The 17,614-nt window shown below is 57.4% G+C and overlaps 1 protein-coding gene across 1 annotated transcript in view; it reads right to left on the bottom strand.

Moving 5' to 3' along the window:
- LOC144951274 (voltage-dependent P/Q-type calcium channel subunit alpha-1A-like) overlaps positions 1-17,614 on the bottom strand; it is a 131,710-nt gene that overhangs the window by 45,105 nt on the left and 68,991 nt on the right. Inside the window, 14 exon segments of the mRNA XM_078881442.1 lie at positions 283-410; positions 2,402-2,552; positions 3,692-3,783; positions 6,373-6,438; positions 6,938-7,054; positions 7,541-7,627; positions 9,242-9,352; positions 10,127-10,291; positions 11,140-11,341; positions 11,507-11,647; positions 12,799-12,959; positions 13,559-13,676; positions 15,259-15,276; positions 17,227-17,333. Coding sequence (XP_078737568.1) covers positions 283-410; positions 2,402-2,552; positions 3,692-3,783; positions 6,373-6,438; positions 6,938-7,054; positions 7,541-7,627; positions 9,242-9,352; positions 10,127-10,291; positions 11,140-11,341; positions 11,507-11,647; positions 12,799-12,959; positions 13,559-13,676; positions 15,259-15,276; positions 17,227-17,333 — 1,664 coding nt within the window.

Below are 17,614 nucleotides of genomic sequence, written 5' to 3'. Positions count from 1 at the left end.
TGTGCGGTCCTCTGGGTTGCGTCATTAGTGGGGGGCTCTGTGTGGTCCTCTGGGATGCGTCATTAGTGGGGGGCTCTGTGCGGTCCTCTGGGATGTGTCATTAGTGGGGGGCTCTGTGCGGTCCTCTGGGTTGCGTCATTAGTGGGGGGCTCTGTGCGGTCCTCTGGGATGTGTCATTATTGGGGGGCTCTGTGCGGTCCTCTGGGTTGCGTCATTAGTGGGGGGCTCTGTGCGGTCCTCTGGGTTGCGTCATTAGTGGGGGGCTCTGCGGGCTCTACTCACGTAGCCGCGGGGTCGTACTCCCCCCAAATCCTCACAAACTCGTCCAGGTGGTGCGGGCCCAGGATGGAGGAGTCTCGTGTCAAGTACTCAAAGTTGTCCATGATGACCGCCACGAAGAGATTCAGCATCTGGTGACCGGACACACGGGGACGGGACACGGGGAGACGGGACACACAGAGACAGGACACACAGACGGGACACATAGGGACGGGACACATGGGGACAAGGGGACATGGGGACAGAGTCAATTAATGCCCCAGCAGGTTCGAGTGCCAAGGTGATTTTGCCGAGCCAAGGTGAGCAGTCAGGAGGACCGGGATGGCAGTCTCACTCGTAAGAGGGTCTGGGCGAGTCGGTGGGTTAGAGAGTAGGTGAGTGGGTGAGTGGGTGAGTGGGTGAGTGAGTGGTGAGTGAGTGAGTGAGTGAGTGGGTGAGTGGGTGAGTGAGTGGGTGAGTGAGTGAGTGGGTGAGTGGGTGAGTGGGTGAGTTCCAGTTGATTTTGTGTAACGGTGTCAGATCTCAAGAGACCAGGATGAATCTCATTCGTCGAGGGGACATGGGGTCATGGGGTCTGGGGTCATGGGGTCTGTTGCTGCTACTACACCGGAGGTCCAGCCTCCTCCATGGCACCACCACCACCACCTCCCGTGTTAGTGACCCCAGAACAACGCCCAACGGCCAAACAGCAACACTGCTACTGCTGATGCTGATGCTGTTACTACTGATGCTACTACTACTACTGATGCTGCTACTACTGATGTTACTACTGATGCTGCTACTGCTACTACTGCTACTACTGCTGCTGCTGCTACTGCTACTACTGCTGCTACTACTGATGCTGCTACTACTGATGTTACTACTACTGCTACTACTGCTACTACTGATGCTGCTACTACTGATGCTGCTACTACTGATGTTACTACTGCTACTACTGATGCTGCTACTACTACTGCTGCTGCTGCTACTACTGCTGCTGTTACTACTACTGCTGCTGCTACTACTACTACTGCTGCTACTACTACTGCTGCTGCTACTACTGATGTTACTACTGCTACTACTGATGCTGCTACTACTACTGCTACTACTACTGCTGCTGCTACTACTACTGCTGCTACTACTGATGCTGCTACTACTGCTGTTACTACTGCTACTGCTGCTGCTGTTACTACTGATGCTGCTACTACTGATGCTGCTACTACTGCTGTTACTACTGCTACTACTGATGCTGCTACTACTACTGCTACTACTGATGCTGCTACTACTGATGCTGCTACTGATGCTGCTGCTGCTACTACTGATGTTACTACTACTGCTGCTGCTGCTACTACTACTGATGCTGCTACTACTGATGCTACTACTGCTGTTACTACTGCTACTACTGCTGTTACTACTACTGCTACTACTGATGCTGCTACTGCTGCTGCTGTTACTACTACTGCTACTACTGATGCTGCTACTACTGCTGTTACTACTGCTACTGCTGCTGCTGTTACTACTACTGCTACTACTGATGCTGCTACTACTGCTGTTACTACTGCTACTGCTGCTGCTGTTACTACTACTGCTACTACTGATGCTGCTACTACTGCTGTTACTACTGCTACTACTACTGCTGCTGTTACTACTGCTACTACTACTGCTGCTACTACTGATGCTGCTACTACTGCTGTTACTACTGCTACTGCTGCTGCTGCTGTTACTACTGCTACTACTACTGCTGCTACTACTGATGCTGCTACTACTACTGCTACTACTACTGCTGCTACTACTGATGCTGCTACTACTACTGCTGTTACTACTGCTACTGCTGCTGCTGCTGCTGCTACTACTACTGCTACTACTACTGCTGCTACTACTACTGCTGCTGCTGCTGCTACTACTACTGCTACTACTACTGCTGCTACTACTGATGCTGCTACTACTACTGCTGTTACTACTGATGCTGCTACTACTACTGCTGTTACTACTGATGCTGCTACTACTACTGCTGCTACTACTGATGCTGCTACTACTACTGCTGTTACTACTGATGCTGCTACTACTACTGCTGCTACTACTACTGCTGTTACTACTGCTACTACTACTGCTGCTGCTGTTGCTGCTGGTGCAAGTGACGCACCAGGAAGGAGCAGAGGAAGATGAAGGAGACGAAATAGAAGTAGGCGAAGTCGCTGCCACAGTCCTTCTCGAAGATGTCCGTGCCCTTGGCGCACTCGCGCCCACTCAGGCACGCCAGCATGATCTCGTGCCACGCCTCGCCCGTCGCGCTCCTGCACACGCAACGCACACGCCACACGCACCACACATGCCACACGCACACGCCACACGCACCGCACACGCCACACACACACACGCCACACACACACGCCACACACGCCGCACACACCGCACACACCACACACACCACACACACCACACGCACCACACGTGTTAGCATCCGTCACGCCAGTGACGTGGCGGCCTGTCTGTTTTGCGGCGCTGGCGGCGATGCTGTGATTCAGCGCCATTGTGGAGGCAGTGGCCAGGGCTGGTGGATCGCCACACCGACGTCGCCAAGCTCACTCCCTACCCGTGGGTGGGTTATCATGGTGCGCACCGTGACAAGTCTGTTTCTGATTGCAAGCTATCATCAAGTCTGCATAAACCACACGTGCTTGTGGCAAAACATGCAACAAACACTCGTGTCTCTGACGATGACAGTAGAAGTGTTACGCGTCGTCTCTGAAACTGATTGGGCTACATCGGAGGTCCAGCCTCCTCCATGGCACCACCACCACCACCTCCCCCCCACCACCACCACCTCCCCCCCACCACCACCACCTCCCCCCCACCACCACCACCACCTCCCCCCCACCACCACCACCTCCCTCCCACCACCACCACCTCCCTCCCACCACCACCACCTCCCCCCCACCACCACCACCTCCCCCCCACCACCACCACCACCTCCCCCCCACCACCACCACCTCCCCCCCACCACCACCACCACCTCCCCCCCACCACCACCACCTCCCCCCCACCACCACCACCTCCCCCCCACCACCACCACCTCCCGTGTTAGTGACCGCAGAACAACGCCCAACGGCCAAACAGCAACAGAGGCCAATGCCAGCATCACAAAGTATATGTCGTTCATATGACATTCACATGACATTCACATGACATTCACATGACGTTCACATGACGTTCACATGACGTTCACTTGGCATTCAAATTACGTTCATATGTCGTTCATATGACGTTCACATGCATTCACATGACATTCACATGACGTTCACTTGCCATTCAAATTATGTTCATATGGCGTTCATATGACATTCACATGCATTCACATGACATTCACATGACGTTCACTTGGCATTCAAATTATGTTCACATGACGTTCACATGACGTTCACATGCGGGGTACCTGAAGAGCAACATGAGTGCCTGGAAGAAGTTCTGGAAGTTGTTGTGCTCCTTGATGGCCGTGTCGTCATTCAGCTTGATGTTACCAAACACCTGGGGTAGGGTGACGGGTGAGGGGTGAGGGGTGAGAGGTGAGAGGTGAGGGGGTGAGAGGTGAGGGGGTGAGAGGTGAGGGGTGAGAGGTGAGGGGGTGAGAGGTGAGGGGTGAGAGGTGAGGGGTGAGTGGTGAGAGGTGAGAGTCTACTGTGTGTGTGTGTGTGTGTGCGGTGTGTGTGTGTGAGTCTACGGTGTGTGTGTGAGTCTACAGTGTGTGTGTGTGTGAGTCTATGGTGTGTGTGAGAGTCTATGGTGTGTGTGAGTCTATGGTGTGTGTGTGTGAGTCTATGGTGTGTGTGTGTGAGTCTATGGTGTGTGTGTGTGAGTCTATGGTGTGTGTGTGTGTGTGTGAGTCTACGGTGTGTGTGTGAGTCTATGGTGTGTGTGTGAGTCTATGGTGTGTGTGTGTGTGTGAGTCTACGGTGTGTGTGTGTGTGAGTCTATGGTGTGTGTGTGAGTCTACGGTGTGTGTGTGTGTGAGTCTATGGTGTGTGTGAGAGTCTATGGTGTGTTTGTGAGTCTATGGTATGTGTGTGTGAGTCTATGGTGTGTGTGTGTGAGTCTATGGTGTGTGTGTGTGTGTGAGTCTACGGTGTGTGTGTGAGTCTATGGTGTGTGTGTGAGTCTACGGTGTGTGTGTGTGTGAGTCTATGGTGTGTGTGTGAGTCTATGGTGTGTGTGTGAGTCTATGGTGTGTGTGTGAGTCTATGGTGTGTGTGTGTGTGAGTCTATGGTGTGTGTGTGTGTGAGTCTATGGTGTGTGTGTGTGTGTGAGTCTACGGTGTGTGTGTGTGAGTCTACGGTGTGTGTGTGTGTGAGTCTACTGTGTGTGTGTGAGTCTACTGTGTGTGTGCAGTGTGTGTGTGCAGTGTGTGTGTGTGTGCGGTGTGTGTGTGAGTCTACGGTGTGTGTGAGTCTATGGTGTGTGTGTGAGTCTATGGTGTGTGTGTGAGTCTACGGTGTGTGTGTGTGTGAGTCTATGGTGTGTGTGAGAGTCTATGGTGTGTTTGTGAGTCTATGGTATGTGTGTGTGAGTCTATGGTGTGTGTGTGTGAGTCTATGGTGTGTGTGTGTGAGTCTATGGTGTGTGTGTGTGTGTGAGTCTACGGTGTGTGTGTGAGTCTATGGTGTGTGTGTGAGTCTATGGTGTGTGTGTGTGAGTCTATGGTGTGTGTGTGTGAGTCTATGGTGTGTGTGTGTGTGTGAGTCTACGGTGTGTGTGTGAGTCTATGGTGTGTGTGTGAGTCTATGGTGTGTGTGTGTGTGTGAGTCTACGGTGTGTGTGTGTGAGTCTATGGTGTGTGTGTGAGTCTACGGTGTGTGTGTGAGTCTACGGTGTGTGTGTGTGTGAGTCTACGGTGTGTGTGTGTGAGTCTATGGTGTGTGTGTGAGTCTATGGTGTGTGTGTGAGTCTACGGTGTGTGTGTGTGTGAGTCTATGGTGTGTGTGAGAGTCTATGGTGTGTTTGTGAGTCTATGGTATGTGTGTGTGAGTCTATGGTGTGTGTGTGTGAGTCTATGGTGTGTGTGTGTGAGTCTATGGTGTGTGTGTGTGTGTGAGTCTACGGTGTGTGTGTGAGTCTATGGTGTGTGTGTGAGTCTATGGTGTGTGTGTGTGAGTCTATGGTGTGTGTGTGTGAGTCTATGGTGTGTGTGTGTGTGTGAGTCTACGGTGTGTGTGTGAGTCTATGGTGTGTGTGTGAGTCTATGGTGTGTGTGTGTGTGTGAGTCTACGGTGTGTGTGTGTGAGTCTATGGTGTGTGTGTGAGTCTACGGTGTGTGTGTGAGTCTACGGTGTGTGTGTGTGTGAGTCTATGGTGTGTGTGTGAGTCTATGGTGTGTGTGTGTGAGTCTATGGTGTGTGTGTGAGTCTATGGTGTGTGTGTGTGTGAGTCTATGGTGTGTGTGTGTGTGAGTCTATGGTGTGTGTGTGTGTGTGAGTCTACGGTGTGTGTGAGTCTACGGTGTGTGTGTGTGTGTGTGAGTCTACTGTGTGTGTGTGAGTCTACTGTGTGTGTGCAGTGTGTGTGTGCAGTGTGTGTGTGTGTGCGGTGTGTGTGTGAGAGTCTACGGTGTGTGTGTGTGAGTCTACGGTGTGTGTGTGAGTCTACGGCGTGTGTGTGTGAGTTTACAGTGTGTGTGTGTGTGAGTCTAAGGTGTGTGTGTGTGTGTCTACGGCGTGTGTGTGTGTGTGAGTCTACGGCGTGTGTGTGTGTGTGAGTCTACGGCGTGTGTGTGTGAGTCTACGGCGTGTGTGTGTGAGTCTACGGCGTGTGTGTGTGTGTGTGAGTCTACGGCGTGTGTGTGTGAGTCTACGGCGTGTGTGTGTGAGTTTACAGTGTGTGTGTGTGTGAGTCTAAGGTGTGTGTGTGTGTGAGTCTACGGCGGGTGTGTGTGTGTGAGTCTACGGCGTGTGTGTGTGAGTCTACGGCGTGTGTGTGTGAGTCTACGGCGTGTGTGTGTGTGCGAGTCTACGGCGTGTGTGTGTGAGTCTACGGCGTGTGTGTGTGAGTCTACGGCGTGTGTGTGTGTGTGAGTCTACGGCGTGTGTGTGTGAGTCTACGGCGTGTGTGTGTGCGGTGCCGACCTGCATGCCGATGATGGCGTAGATGAAGAAGAGCATCGCGATGAGGAGGCACACGTAGGGCAGAGCCTGGGGACGCACGGCACGACGCGGGCACGTGGGCGCACAGTCGGCGCAGGGACACGAACGATGGGCACAGCGCTCCTCGGACAGACCGCGCTCGGACAGACCACGCTCGGACACCGCACTCACTTGGACACTGAACTCACTCGGACACCGCACTCAGACACCGCACTCAGACACCGCACTCAGACACCGCACTCAGACACCGCACTCAGACACCGCACTCAGACACCGCACTCACTGAGACACGGCACTCACTCGGACACCGCATTGACTTGGACACTGAACTCACTGAGACACGGCACTCAGACACCACACTCACTGAGACACTGAACTCACTCAGATACCACACTCACTGGGACACCGCACTCAGATACCACACTCACTGGGACACGGCACTCGGACACCGCCCTCAGTTCGGGCGTCACGAGCAGGCTGCGTCGCCGTCGCCGCCCGCTGGAGGCAAGCGGCGACTGCGACTTCGCTCCGTGCGGGGCGCACGCACCTTGAAGGACTGCACGAAGGTCCACAGCAGGATGCGGATGGTGTAGCCCTGGCGCAGTAGCTTGATGAGCCGTGCCGCTCGGAAGAGCCGCAGGAAACTGAGGTTCAGATTCTTCTTCTGTTAGAGGGGGGGGGAGGTGGTCAGTGGGGGGGGGGGGGGGGGGGGGCGAGGCCGCTCGCGTGTCCGTGCGTCCATCCACCGTCTCGTCCGCGTGTCCGTGCTGTGTGCGTGCGTGCGTGCGTGTGCGCGTGCACGTGCGTGCGCGTGCGTACGTGTGCGTGTGCACGTGTGTGTGCACGTGCGTGTCTATTCTATTCTATTTTGGATCTATAAAGGCGCCTATCGCCGAGGCGCTTGGCCGTGCTTGCCAACTACGGTACAAAATGGCCGACTAAGGGAAAGACGGCTGGGGTAGTACGGCCGTGAGTAACCGGGTTTGGAAAAATAATGTTGATACGACAGCAGGGGAAGGAGGTGATGGTGGAGGGGGTTGAAGGAGGAATGGCGGGAGCCTGAGGGTGGGTGGTACGGTCAGCAGCGGGATGGAGGAGAGATGCAAAAGCGAGACGAAGCAGCGGCTGGCTGGCGACCGGTGCCGCTCACCTTGATGAGCTCCGTCACCACGATGTCCGTCACGCTGCCAATCACCGTGACGAAGTCGAATATGTTCCACGAGTCCTTGAAGTAGTTCTGAGCAGACGCGCGTCAAAAAAAACAACAACGACAACAACGATGACGACAACACGGCCGTCCATCGCCGTCCGCCACCACCCGTCTTCCGTCTCTGCATTTGTCAGCGCCGTCAGCCGTGGTGGTCAATCCACTGCTGGATTAACGGCCGCGGCCACGGTCCCTCAAACCCATAGTCCCTCAGTCCCACAGTCCCACAGTCCCTCAGTCCCTCAGTCCCTCAGTCCCACAGTCCCACAATCCCTCAATCCCACAGTCTCTCAGTCTCACAGTCCCTCAGTCCCACAGTCCCACAATCCCTCAGTCCCACAGTCTCTCAATCCCACAGTCCCTCAGTCCCACAGTCCCACAATCCCTCAGTCCCACAGTCTCTCAATCCCACAGTCCCTCAGTCCCACAGTCCCACAATCCCTCAGTCCCACAATCCCTCAGTCCCACAGTCTCTCAGTCTCACAATCCCTCAATCCCAGAGTCTCTCAATCCCACAGTCCCTCAGTCCCACAGTCCCACAATCCCTCAGACCCACAGTCCCAGAATCCCTCAATCCCACAGTCTCTCAGTCCCACAGTCCCACAGTCTCTCAATCCCACAGTCCCTCGGTCCCACGGTCCCACAGTCCCACAATCCCACAGTCCCACAGTCCCACAGTCTCTCAATCCCACAGTCCCTCAGTCCCACAGTCCCACAGTCCCACAATCCCTCAGTCCCACAGTCTCTCAATCCCACAGTCCCACAGTCTCTCAATCCCACAGTCCCACAGTCCCTCAGTCCCACAGTCCCACAATCCCTCAGTCCCACAGTCTCTCAATCCCACAGTCCCACAGTCCCTCAGTCCCACAGTCCCACAATCCCTCAGTCCCACAGTCTCTCAATCCCACAGTCCCACAGTCCCTCAGTCCCACAGTCCCACAATCCCTCAGTCCCACAGTCTCTCAATCCCACAGTCCCACAGTCCCTCAGTCCCACAGTCCCACAATCCCTCAGTCCCACAGTCTCTCAATCCCACAGTCCCACAGTCCCACAATCCCTCAGTCCCACAATCCCTCAGTCCCACAGTCTCTCAATCCCACAGTCCCACAGTCTCTCAATCCCACAGTCCCACAGTCCCTCAGACCCACAGTCCCACAATCCCTCAGTCCCACAGTCTCTCAATCCCTCAGTCCCACAGTCTCTCAATCCCACAGTCCCACAGTCCCACAATCCCTCAGTCCCACAATCCCTCAGTCCCACAGTCTCTCAATCCCACAGTCCCACAGTCTCTCAATCCCACAGTCCCACGGTCCCACAGTCCCTCGCCGTGACAATCCGCCTGGCAACCGCTACACCGGCTGGCTGGCCGTCCGCTCAGCTGCTTGGCTGACCATACTTCACCACGCTGGTCACCACGGGGCGTCCAAGGTGGAGGGATACAAAATTGGTTGTGATATCCGCTCGCTTACTGATTATGGTTGGAGGGGGGGGGTGGGGGCGTGGGGGGGGCGCAGTGACCGCCTGCGCGCCAGCCGGCAAAAACTTTCTCGCTCTCCCTGTCTGCCTCGTGGCGTTTTTATAAAAACGCGACCAGCGGCGTCAACTTCTCCCGTGGCGTTAGGGTGGAGGTGCGGAGCGGCTCACCAGGATCCCGAAGGCGATGATCTTGAGCTGGCACTCCATGAAGAAGAGCACGGTGAAGACGATGTTCAGGTATTTCAGCACTTGCTCATACTCCACGGGGGCGTTGTGAAACTGCGCGGGCAGAACCAACGACCGTCACCATCGTCATCATCATCACGGTCGGCGTCGTGACGGTCACCACGATCGTCGTCAATGTCGCGATTATCATCGTCGTCGTTGTTAACATTATTTTTGTCTTCATAATCATCGTCAACATCATTATCATCAGCAGCGTCATCAATGTCAGCGTCGGCGACGACATCGTCATCATCGTCAGAATTTAACACCCAGGAAGTGATAATGATTGCGCCGTCGCTGCCACCACCACCGTGACCACTGCGACCGTTATCACCGTGGCTGTGGTGATGGCGTTCCATTTTGCCACGGGGGAAAAATAAAGAAAATTCCCATTTGATCAAATGCGAAATATAAATTTGTCGCGTCCGTCGCTTTTTCATCGACTCGCTCGCCACGTGCAACCTCGGCTCGGCACGGCATGGCTCGGCACGGCATGGCTCGGCACGGCATGGCACGGCATGGCTCGGCACGGCTCGGCACGGCATGGCTCGGCACGGCATGGCTCGGCACGGCATGGCTCGGCACGGCATGGCACGGCATGGCACGGCATGGCTCGGCACGGCATGGCTCGGCACGGCATGGCTCGGCACGGCATGGCTCGGCACGGCACGGCTCGGCTCGGCACGGCATGGCTCGGCACGGCATGGCTCGGCACGGCATGGCTCGGCACGGCATGGCTCGGCACGGCATGGCTCGGCACGGCATGGCTCGGCACGGCTCAGCATGGCCCGCCCACCCCCCCCACCCCGCCACGCCCCCCCCACCCACCTTCATCATGAGCACGACGGTGTTGAGGGCGATCATGGTCATGATGAAGTACTCAAAGGAGGAGGAGACGACGAACTTCCACATCTTGTACTGGAAGGTGTTGCGGTTCTGGGGCATGTGCTTGGTCAGCGGCTTGGCGCTGATGGAGAAGTCGATGCAAGCGCGCTGCGGCACGCACACCGCACACACACCGCACGCACACCACACAGACACCACACGCACACCGCACAGACACCACACGCACACCGCACAGACACCACACGCACACCACACGCACACCACACGCACACCGCACGCACACCGCACGCACACCGCACGCACACCGCACGCACACAACACGCACACCACACAGACACCACACGCACACCGCACAGACACCACACGCAGACCGCACGCACACCGCACGCACACCGCACGCACACCACACGCACACCGCACGCACACCACACGCACACAACACGCACACCGCACAGACACCACACGCACACCGCACAGACACCACACGCACACCGCACAGACACCACACGCACACCGCACAGACACCACACGCACACCGCACAGACACCACACGCACACCGCACGCACCCGGTACACACACCACACGCACACCGCACAGACACCACACGCACACCGCACAGACACCACACGCACACCACACGCACACCGCACGCACACCGCACGCACACCGCATGCACACCGCACAGACACCACACGCACACCACACGCACACCACACGCACACCACACGCACGCCACACGCACACCACATGCACACAACACGGACACCACACGGACACCACTCGAACACACGGATGGGACAGTGGATGGACAAATGCACGGACGGACAGGACACACAGATGACCGGCTAGAGAGACGCGACAAGAGGTACGCAGACTCGAGGGAGGGAACGGCACGGGGACGATCGGCACGAGGAGGGCGCCGACAATATCGACGAAGATCAGAACACCGCACACACACGCACACACGCGCACGCACGCACACTCACGCACGCACCTCGTTCTTCTCGAGGCTGTACTCGGACATGACCTTGTCGCCCTGCTCCTGGAAGGTGATGATGATGAGCGCCACGAAGATGTTGACGAAGAAGAAGGGGAAGACGATGAAGTAGACGACGTAGAAGATGGCCATCTCCATGCGGTAGCCGGGGCTGGGCCCCTGGTCCTCGTAAGTTGCCTGCACCGAGCGCATGAGCACCCTGCGGAGCCGCGTGAACACGGAGGCAGCGTGAACGTGTGGAGTGTGTAGAGTGTGCGGTGTGTAGAGCGTGGAGCGGCATGAACCATGCGAACTGGAGGTGCGGGGAAGGACAACAAACTGAGCACCAACAGCGGCGGTACCGCGGGTGGCGCCGGCCACTCACTGAGGCCACCCCTCCCCCGTGGAGACGGTGAAGAGAGTGAGGAAGGCCCACAGGACATTGTCGTAGTGGAAGTCGAACTTCTGCCACTCGCGCTTCTTCGCCTCGGCCACCGTGTTCTTCTTGTACTCCAGGAAGTAGCCCCTGGGGGGGGGGGCGCACACGTGACACGCACACGACACGCACACACGACACGCACACACGACACGCACACACGACACGCACACACGACACGCACGCGACACGCACGCGACACGCATACGACACGCACGCGACACACACAGATCCCCGCGTCAGCGGGCGGCGACGGGCGAGCGCCGTCGGCGGGCGGCGCGGCGACGGAGGCCGGGCGGCGACGTTGACGCCGCGCCAGCTGCTCGTTTGACTTGGGGGAGGAGGCCCGTAGCCGCTCGAGGTAATCGTCGCCGGAGATGGCCGGGAGCGGGAATCGAACTCGGGTAGCCGGGGCTCGTAGCGTGACGCGCCCGCCGCTAACAACGCTAACGCCGCCGCCGCCGCTCCCCATTCTAAGGGGCGTTCCGCTAGGCCGCGTAATGCGTAGAAGCAACAACAACAACAACTCTTGTCATGTTCTACCAGGTAAGGCCCACTGAGCTGTGTGGCTCTTTTTGAGAAGAGACCTGGCCATCGAAAATGACAGCTCAACGATGTGGATCATCATCATCATCGTGTGGATATTTATAGCGGCAGCCGCATACTCTAAACGCGTCGTGTTGTTGATTATAAATGTGGAGGGACAGGAGGACGCGGAGAAAAATCCACGTGACCACAAAGAGAGACGGGGAAACCTTCAAATACACAGCAGCAGGCGTCAGGGTCGGGATCGAACCCACGACCTCCTGTACACCAAGCGAGGTAGTTAACATCTCCTAGCCACCGTGATGATGATGAGAGAAAGAGACACGCAAACTCCAAATACACAGCAGCAGGCGTCAGGGTCGGGATCGAACCCACGACCTCCTGCACACAAAGCGAGGTAGTTAACATCTCCTAGCCACCGTGATGATGATGAGAGAAAGAGACACGCAAACTCCAAATACACAGCAGCAGGCGTCAGGGTCGGGATCGAACCCACGACCTCCTGCGCACCAGGCGAGCTGGTTAACATCTCCTAGCCACCGCGGCGCCCATTGTTGCGAAAGCAGTGCGAGTTTGGCTTCGCGTGGTGGGCGGGAGGCAGCGTGGGTGGGGCTGTGGGCGTGGGGGAGGGGCGGAGACACTCAACGCTCCACACAGATGGATTGAAGAATCCATGGCTGTGTGGCTGCCCTCACCTGCAGTCCTTCTCGAGATCCTTGGAGTTGTCGCTGCAGAAGAAGAAGCGCCCCTTGAAGAGCTGCACGGCGATGACGGCGAAGATGAACATGAAGAGGATGTAGACGATGAGGATGTTGAGGACGTTCTTCAGGGAGTTCACCACGCAGTCGAACACGGCCTGCGGGGCGACGTCGTCGTTCACATCGTTAACCTTGTTAACATCGCTGACATCGTTAACCTGGTTAGAGTCACAATGGTCATCATCATCTCACATTGATCATCATCAACTGACAGCGGTGAGCGAGGGGGCCTGTATCAAGTACTGAGTGAGCGAGCGGAGAGAGCAAGGAAGCGAGTTTACTGAGCAAGCGGGTGAGCGAGCGGGCGAGAGGGTGAGTGAGTGAGTGAGTGAGTGAGCGAGCGAGTGAGCGAGTGGGTGACCGAGTGATTGAGCGAGTGAGCGAGCGAGTGGGTGACCGAGTGAGTGGGTGACCTAGTGAGTGAGCGAGTGAGTGAGCGAGCGAGTGAGTGAGCGAGCGAGTGAGTGATCCGCGTGAGCGTGTGGAGTGAGCGGGCGAGTGGGTGACCGAACGATTGAGCGAGTGAGTGAGTGACAAAGTGAGTGAGTGAGTGAGCGAGCGAGTGGGTAACCGAGTGAGTGAGCGAGTGGGTGACCGAGTAAGTGAGCGAGCGAGTGGGTGAGCGAGTGAGTGAGCAAGTGAGCGAGCGAGTGATCTGCGTGAGCGAGTGAGTGAGTGAGCGGGCGAGGGGAGCTGCCTTGAGTTTGGGGAGCCTCTTGATCGTCTTCAGGGGCCTCAGCACGCGCAGAACGCGCAGGGACTTGATGGTGTTCAGATCCTTGCCTCCCTTGCCTCCCTTGCGGTTCTTGGGGCCCCTGCGAACCGAGCGGACGGCGGACAAGAGCGCATCGGTGAGAAGGGCCACCGCCCAAAACGTCGCCTGTTGGGTATTTTTTCTCGTGTTGTTGTTGTTGTTGTTGTTTTCCTTTCAAGCCCACGTGTTGATGTTTTTGTTGACATGGAACGTGTGGGGTTGTTGTTATTGAGATGGAACGTGTTGAGTGGTTGTTGTTATTTACACGGAACGTGTTGGGTTTGTGTTGTCGTTGTTGTCTGTGCTTGCGCACACGCACGCGTGCACGCGTGCACATGCACACGCACGCACGGACGCACATGCACGGACGCACACACACGTACAAACGCACACACGGACACACACACGCGCTCGTACCCGTCTGATTGCATTTGTTGGGTTTGTATATCGAGGCATTGATTTGTAAACCCGCCAATCGGGGAGTGGTGGTCGTGGTCATGGTGGTGGTGGTTGTGGTGGTGATGGTCGTGGTGGTGATGGTCGTGGTGGTGATGGTCGTGGTGGTGGTGGTTGTGGTGGTCGTGGTGGTGGTTGTCGTGGTCATGGTGGTCGTGGTGGTGGTTGTGGTGGTTGTAGTGGTGGTTGTGGTGATGGTTGTGGTCGTGGTGATGGTGGTTTAGCCGCGCTGTGCCGCTAAGAGCCCGGCGACTTCCATTCCCGGCTACGGCTGTCGTCGGTGCGGAGCGACACGATCGGAGCGGTTGGCTCCGCACGACGTGGAAGAAGTTCAACGTACACACGTACGACACACGCATGTACAACATACATACAACATACATACGTACCGTGAACCGGTTCTGGGCGCCCCCAACGCTTCACCGAATCCCCGCCGGCAACGGAAAAAGCGGCGCGACGGTGCGGTTTTAAAAACAATCGGCGCGAGACCCAAAAAAATAAAAATAAAATAAAAATCAAATCCCATTGGGGGGCACTCTGGCAACGTGAGCGGGGCGACCGGGCCGGGAGAGCCGGCGACCCGCCACGCCAAACCGGAGCGGTCACCACCGGCGCAGTGGCCGCGGTTCGGGCGAACGCCAGGAGCCCACGGCCCTCAGCGGAGCCGCCTCTAACCTCGGCCACAGCGGCGGAGCCGTGGTGGGTGCTAGTGGGGAGGGATGGTGGGTGGGAAGGGTGGAGGGTGGTGGGGGGTTGTGGTGGTGATGGGAGGTAGGTGGGAGGGATGGTGGGTGGGAGGGGTGGTGGGTGGGAGGGATGGTGGGTGGGAGGGGTGGTGGGTGGGAGGGATGGTGGGTGGGAGGGGTGGTGGGTGGGAGGGATGGTGGGTGTGGTGGTGGTGGGTGGAAGGGGTGGTGGGTGGGAGGGATGGTGGGTGGGAGGGGTGGTGTGTATGTTTGTCATCTCGGTCATCTCGGTCAGTCGACCCGTGGCACCTGCTGGGTCTGCCCCGTGACCTCCTGCCAGCGGGCGTTCGACACTTCACGTGGCCTCAAGGTGCACATGGCCTGGCACAAGCGTCGTGGTGACGTCACCGCCACTTAGTGGCGAATGGCGGTTGTTGTTGTTGTTGTGTATGTTTGTGTGTAATGTGCAGCGGTGGAGTGCACTGATGCGTCACATCTTACTCGGCTTCCGTGTTGCTTCTGCGGTTGTGGAGGGGCGAGAGAGAAGGGGAGAGAGAGAGAGAGAAGGGGAGAGCGCGGAGTTAGAGACACGCGGTGGGGGGCGGGGGGGGGAGCTCGTGTCAGGGTTCAGGGGTCAGGGTAAGGATTAGGCTTAGCGGTCAGGGTTACCATTTAGCGGTCAGGGTAAGAGTTGAGTAGTCAAGGTCAGAGTTTAGCTGTCAGGGTCAGGGTGTAACGGTTACGTCTAGCGTCCAGCTGTCAGGGTCAGAATTGAGCGGTCAGGGTCAGGGTTTGGCTGTCAGAGTTCGGCTGTCAGGGTCAGGGTTCGGCTGTCAGGGTCAGGGTTTAGCTGTCAGGGTTTGGCTGTCAGGGTCAGGGTGTGGCTGTGAGGGTCAGGGTTTGGCTGTGAGGGTCAGGGTTTGGCTGTGAGGGTCAGGGTTTGGCTGTGAGGGTCAGGGTTTGGCTGTGAGGGTCAAGGTTTGGCTGTGAGGGTCAAGGTTTGGCTGTGAGGGTCAGGGTTTGGCTGTGAGGGTCAGGGTTTGGCTGTGAGGTTCAAGGTTTGGCTGTGAGGGTCAAGGTTTGGCTGTGAGGGTCAGGGTTTGGCTGTGAGGGTCAGGGTTTGGCTGTGAGGGTCAAGGTTTGGCTGTGAGGGTCAGGGTTTGGCTGTGAGGGTCAGGGTTTGGCTGTGAGGGTCAGGGTTTGGCTGTGAGGGTCAGGGTTTGGCTGTGAGGGTCAGGGTTTGGCTGTGAGGGTCAAGGTTTGGCTGTGAGGGTCAAGGTTTGGCTGTGAGGGTCAGGGTTTGGCTGTGAGGGTCAGGGTTTGGCTGTGAGGGTCAGGGTTTGGCTGTGAGGGTCAGGGTTTGGCTGTGAGGGTCAAGGTTTGGCTGTGAGGGTCAGGGTTTGGCTGTGAGGGTCAAGGTTTGGCTGTGAGGGTCAGGGTTTGGCTGTGAGGGTCAGGGTTTGGCTGTGAGGGTCAAGGTTTGGCTGTGAGGGTCAAGGTTTGGCTGTGAGGGTCAGGGTTTGGCTGTGAGGGTCAGGGTTTGGCTGTGAGGGTCAAGGTTTGGCTGTGAGGGTCAGGGTTTGGCTGTGAGGGTCAGGGTTTGGCTGTGAGGGTCAGGGTTTGGCTGTGAGGGTCAAGGTTTGGCTGTGAGGGTCAAGGTTTGGCTGTGAGGGTCAGGGTTTGGCTGTGAGGGTCAGGGTTTGGCTGTGAGGGTCAGGGTTTGGCTGTGAGGGTCAAGGTTTGGCTGTGAGGGTCAAGGTTTGGCTGTGAGGGTCAGGGTTTGGCTGTGAGGGTCAGGGTTTGGCTGTGAGGGTCAAGGTTTGGCTGTGAGGGTCAGGGTTTGGCTGTGAGGGTCAGGGTTTGGCTGTGAGGGTCAGGGTTTGGCTGTGAGGGTCAAGGTTTGGCTGTGAGGGTCAAGGTTTGGCTGTGAGGGTCAGGGTTTGGCTGTGAGGGTCAGGGTTTGGCTGTGAGGGTCAGGGTTTGGCTGTGAGGGTCAGGGTTTGGCTGTGAGGGTCAAGGTTTGGCTGTGAGGGTCAGGGTTTGGCTGTGAGGGTCAGGGTTTGGCTGTGAGGGTCAAGGTTTGGCTGTGAGGGTCAGGGTTTGGCTGTGAGGGTCAGGGTTTGGCTGTGAGGGTCAGGGTTTGGCTGTGAGGGTCAAGGTTTGGCTGTGAGGGTCAGGGTTTGGCTGTGAGGGTCAAGGTTTGGCTGTGAGGGTCAGGGTTTGGCTGTGAGGGTCAGGGTTTGGCTGTGAGGGTCAAGGTTTGGCTGTGAGGGTCAGGGTTTGGCTGTGAGGGTCAGGGTTTGGCTGTGAGGGTCAGGGTTTGGCTGTGAGGGTCAGGGTTTGGCTGTGAGGGTCAAGGTTTGGCTGTGAGGGTCAGGGTTTGGCTGTGAGGGTCAAGGTTTGGCTGTGAGGGTGAAGCTTGAGCGGCCAGGTGGCACTCCAGCGGCGCGTTTGCGAGCGTGGACTCACGAGAAGGCGAACGCGAGGAGGGCGCCGCTCACGACGATGAAGTCCAAGATGTTCCAGGGGTCGCGGAAGTAGGCCCCACGGTGGAGCACCAGGCCCAGGTCGATCATCTGCTCGCAGCAGGCAGCGACGACGACGAGGAGGAGGAGGAGGGGAGAGAGGAGGGAGAAGGGAGGAGGAGGAGGGGGAGGAGGGAGGAACGTGAGGGAGGAGGGAGGAGGAGGAGGGGGAGGAGGGAGGAAGGTGAGGGAGGAGGGAGGAGGAGATGGAGGAGGGGGAGGAGCAGAGTGAGAGGGGGGGATACCAGCGGCCCGCCGTCAGAAATGGATGTGAGGAGGGGGGTGGGACGTGTGGGGGGGGGGGGGGGGCGAAGGAGTACAGTACAGCAATG

This window comes from Lampetra fluviatilis, chromosome 61, assembly GCF_964198595.1.
Source record: "Lampetra fluviatilis chromosome 61, kcLamFluv1.1, whole genome shotgun sequence".
In the NCBI taxonomy this organism is placed as follows: domain Eukaryota; kingdom Metazoa; phylum Chordata; class Hyperoartia; order Petromyzontiformes; family Petromyzontidae; genus Lampetra; species Lampetra fluviatilis.
This window is presented reverse-complemented; position numbering and strand designations above follow the sequence as displayed.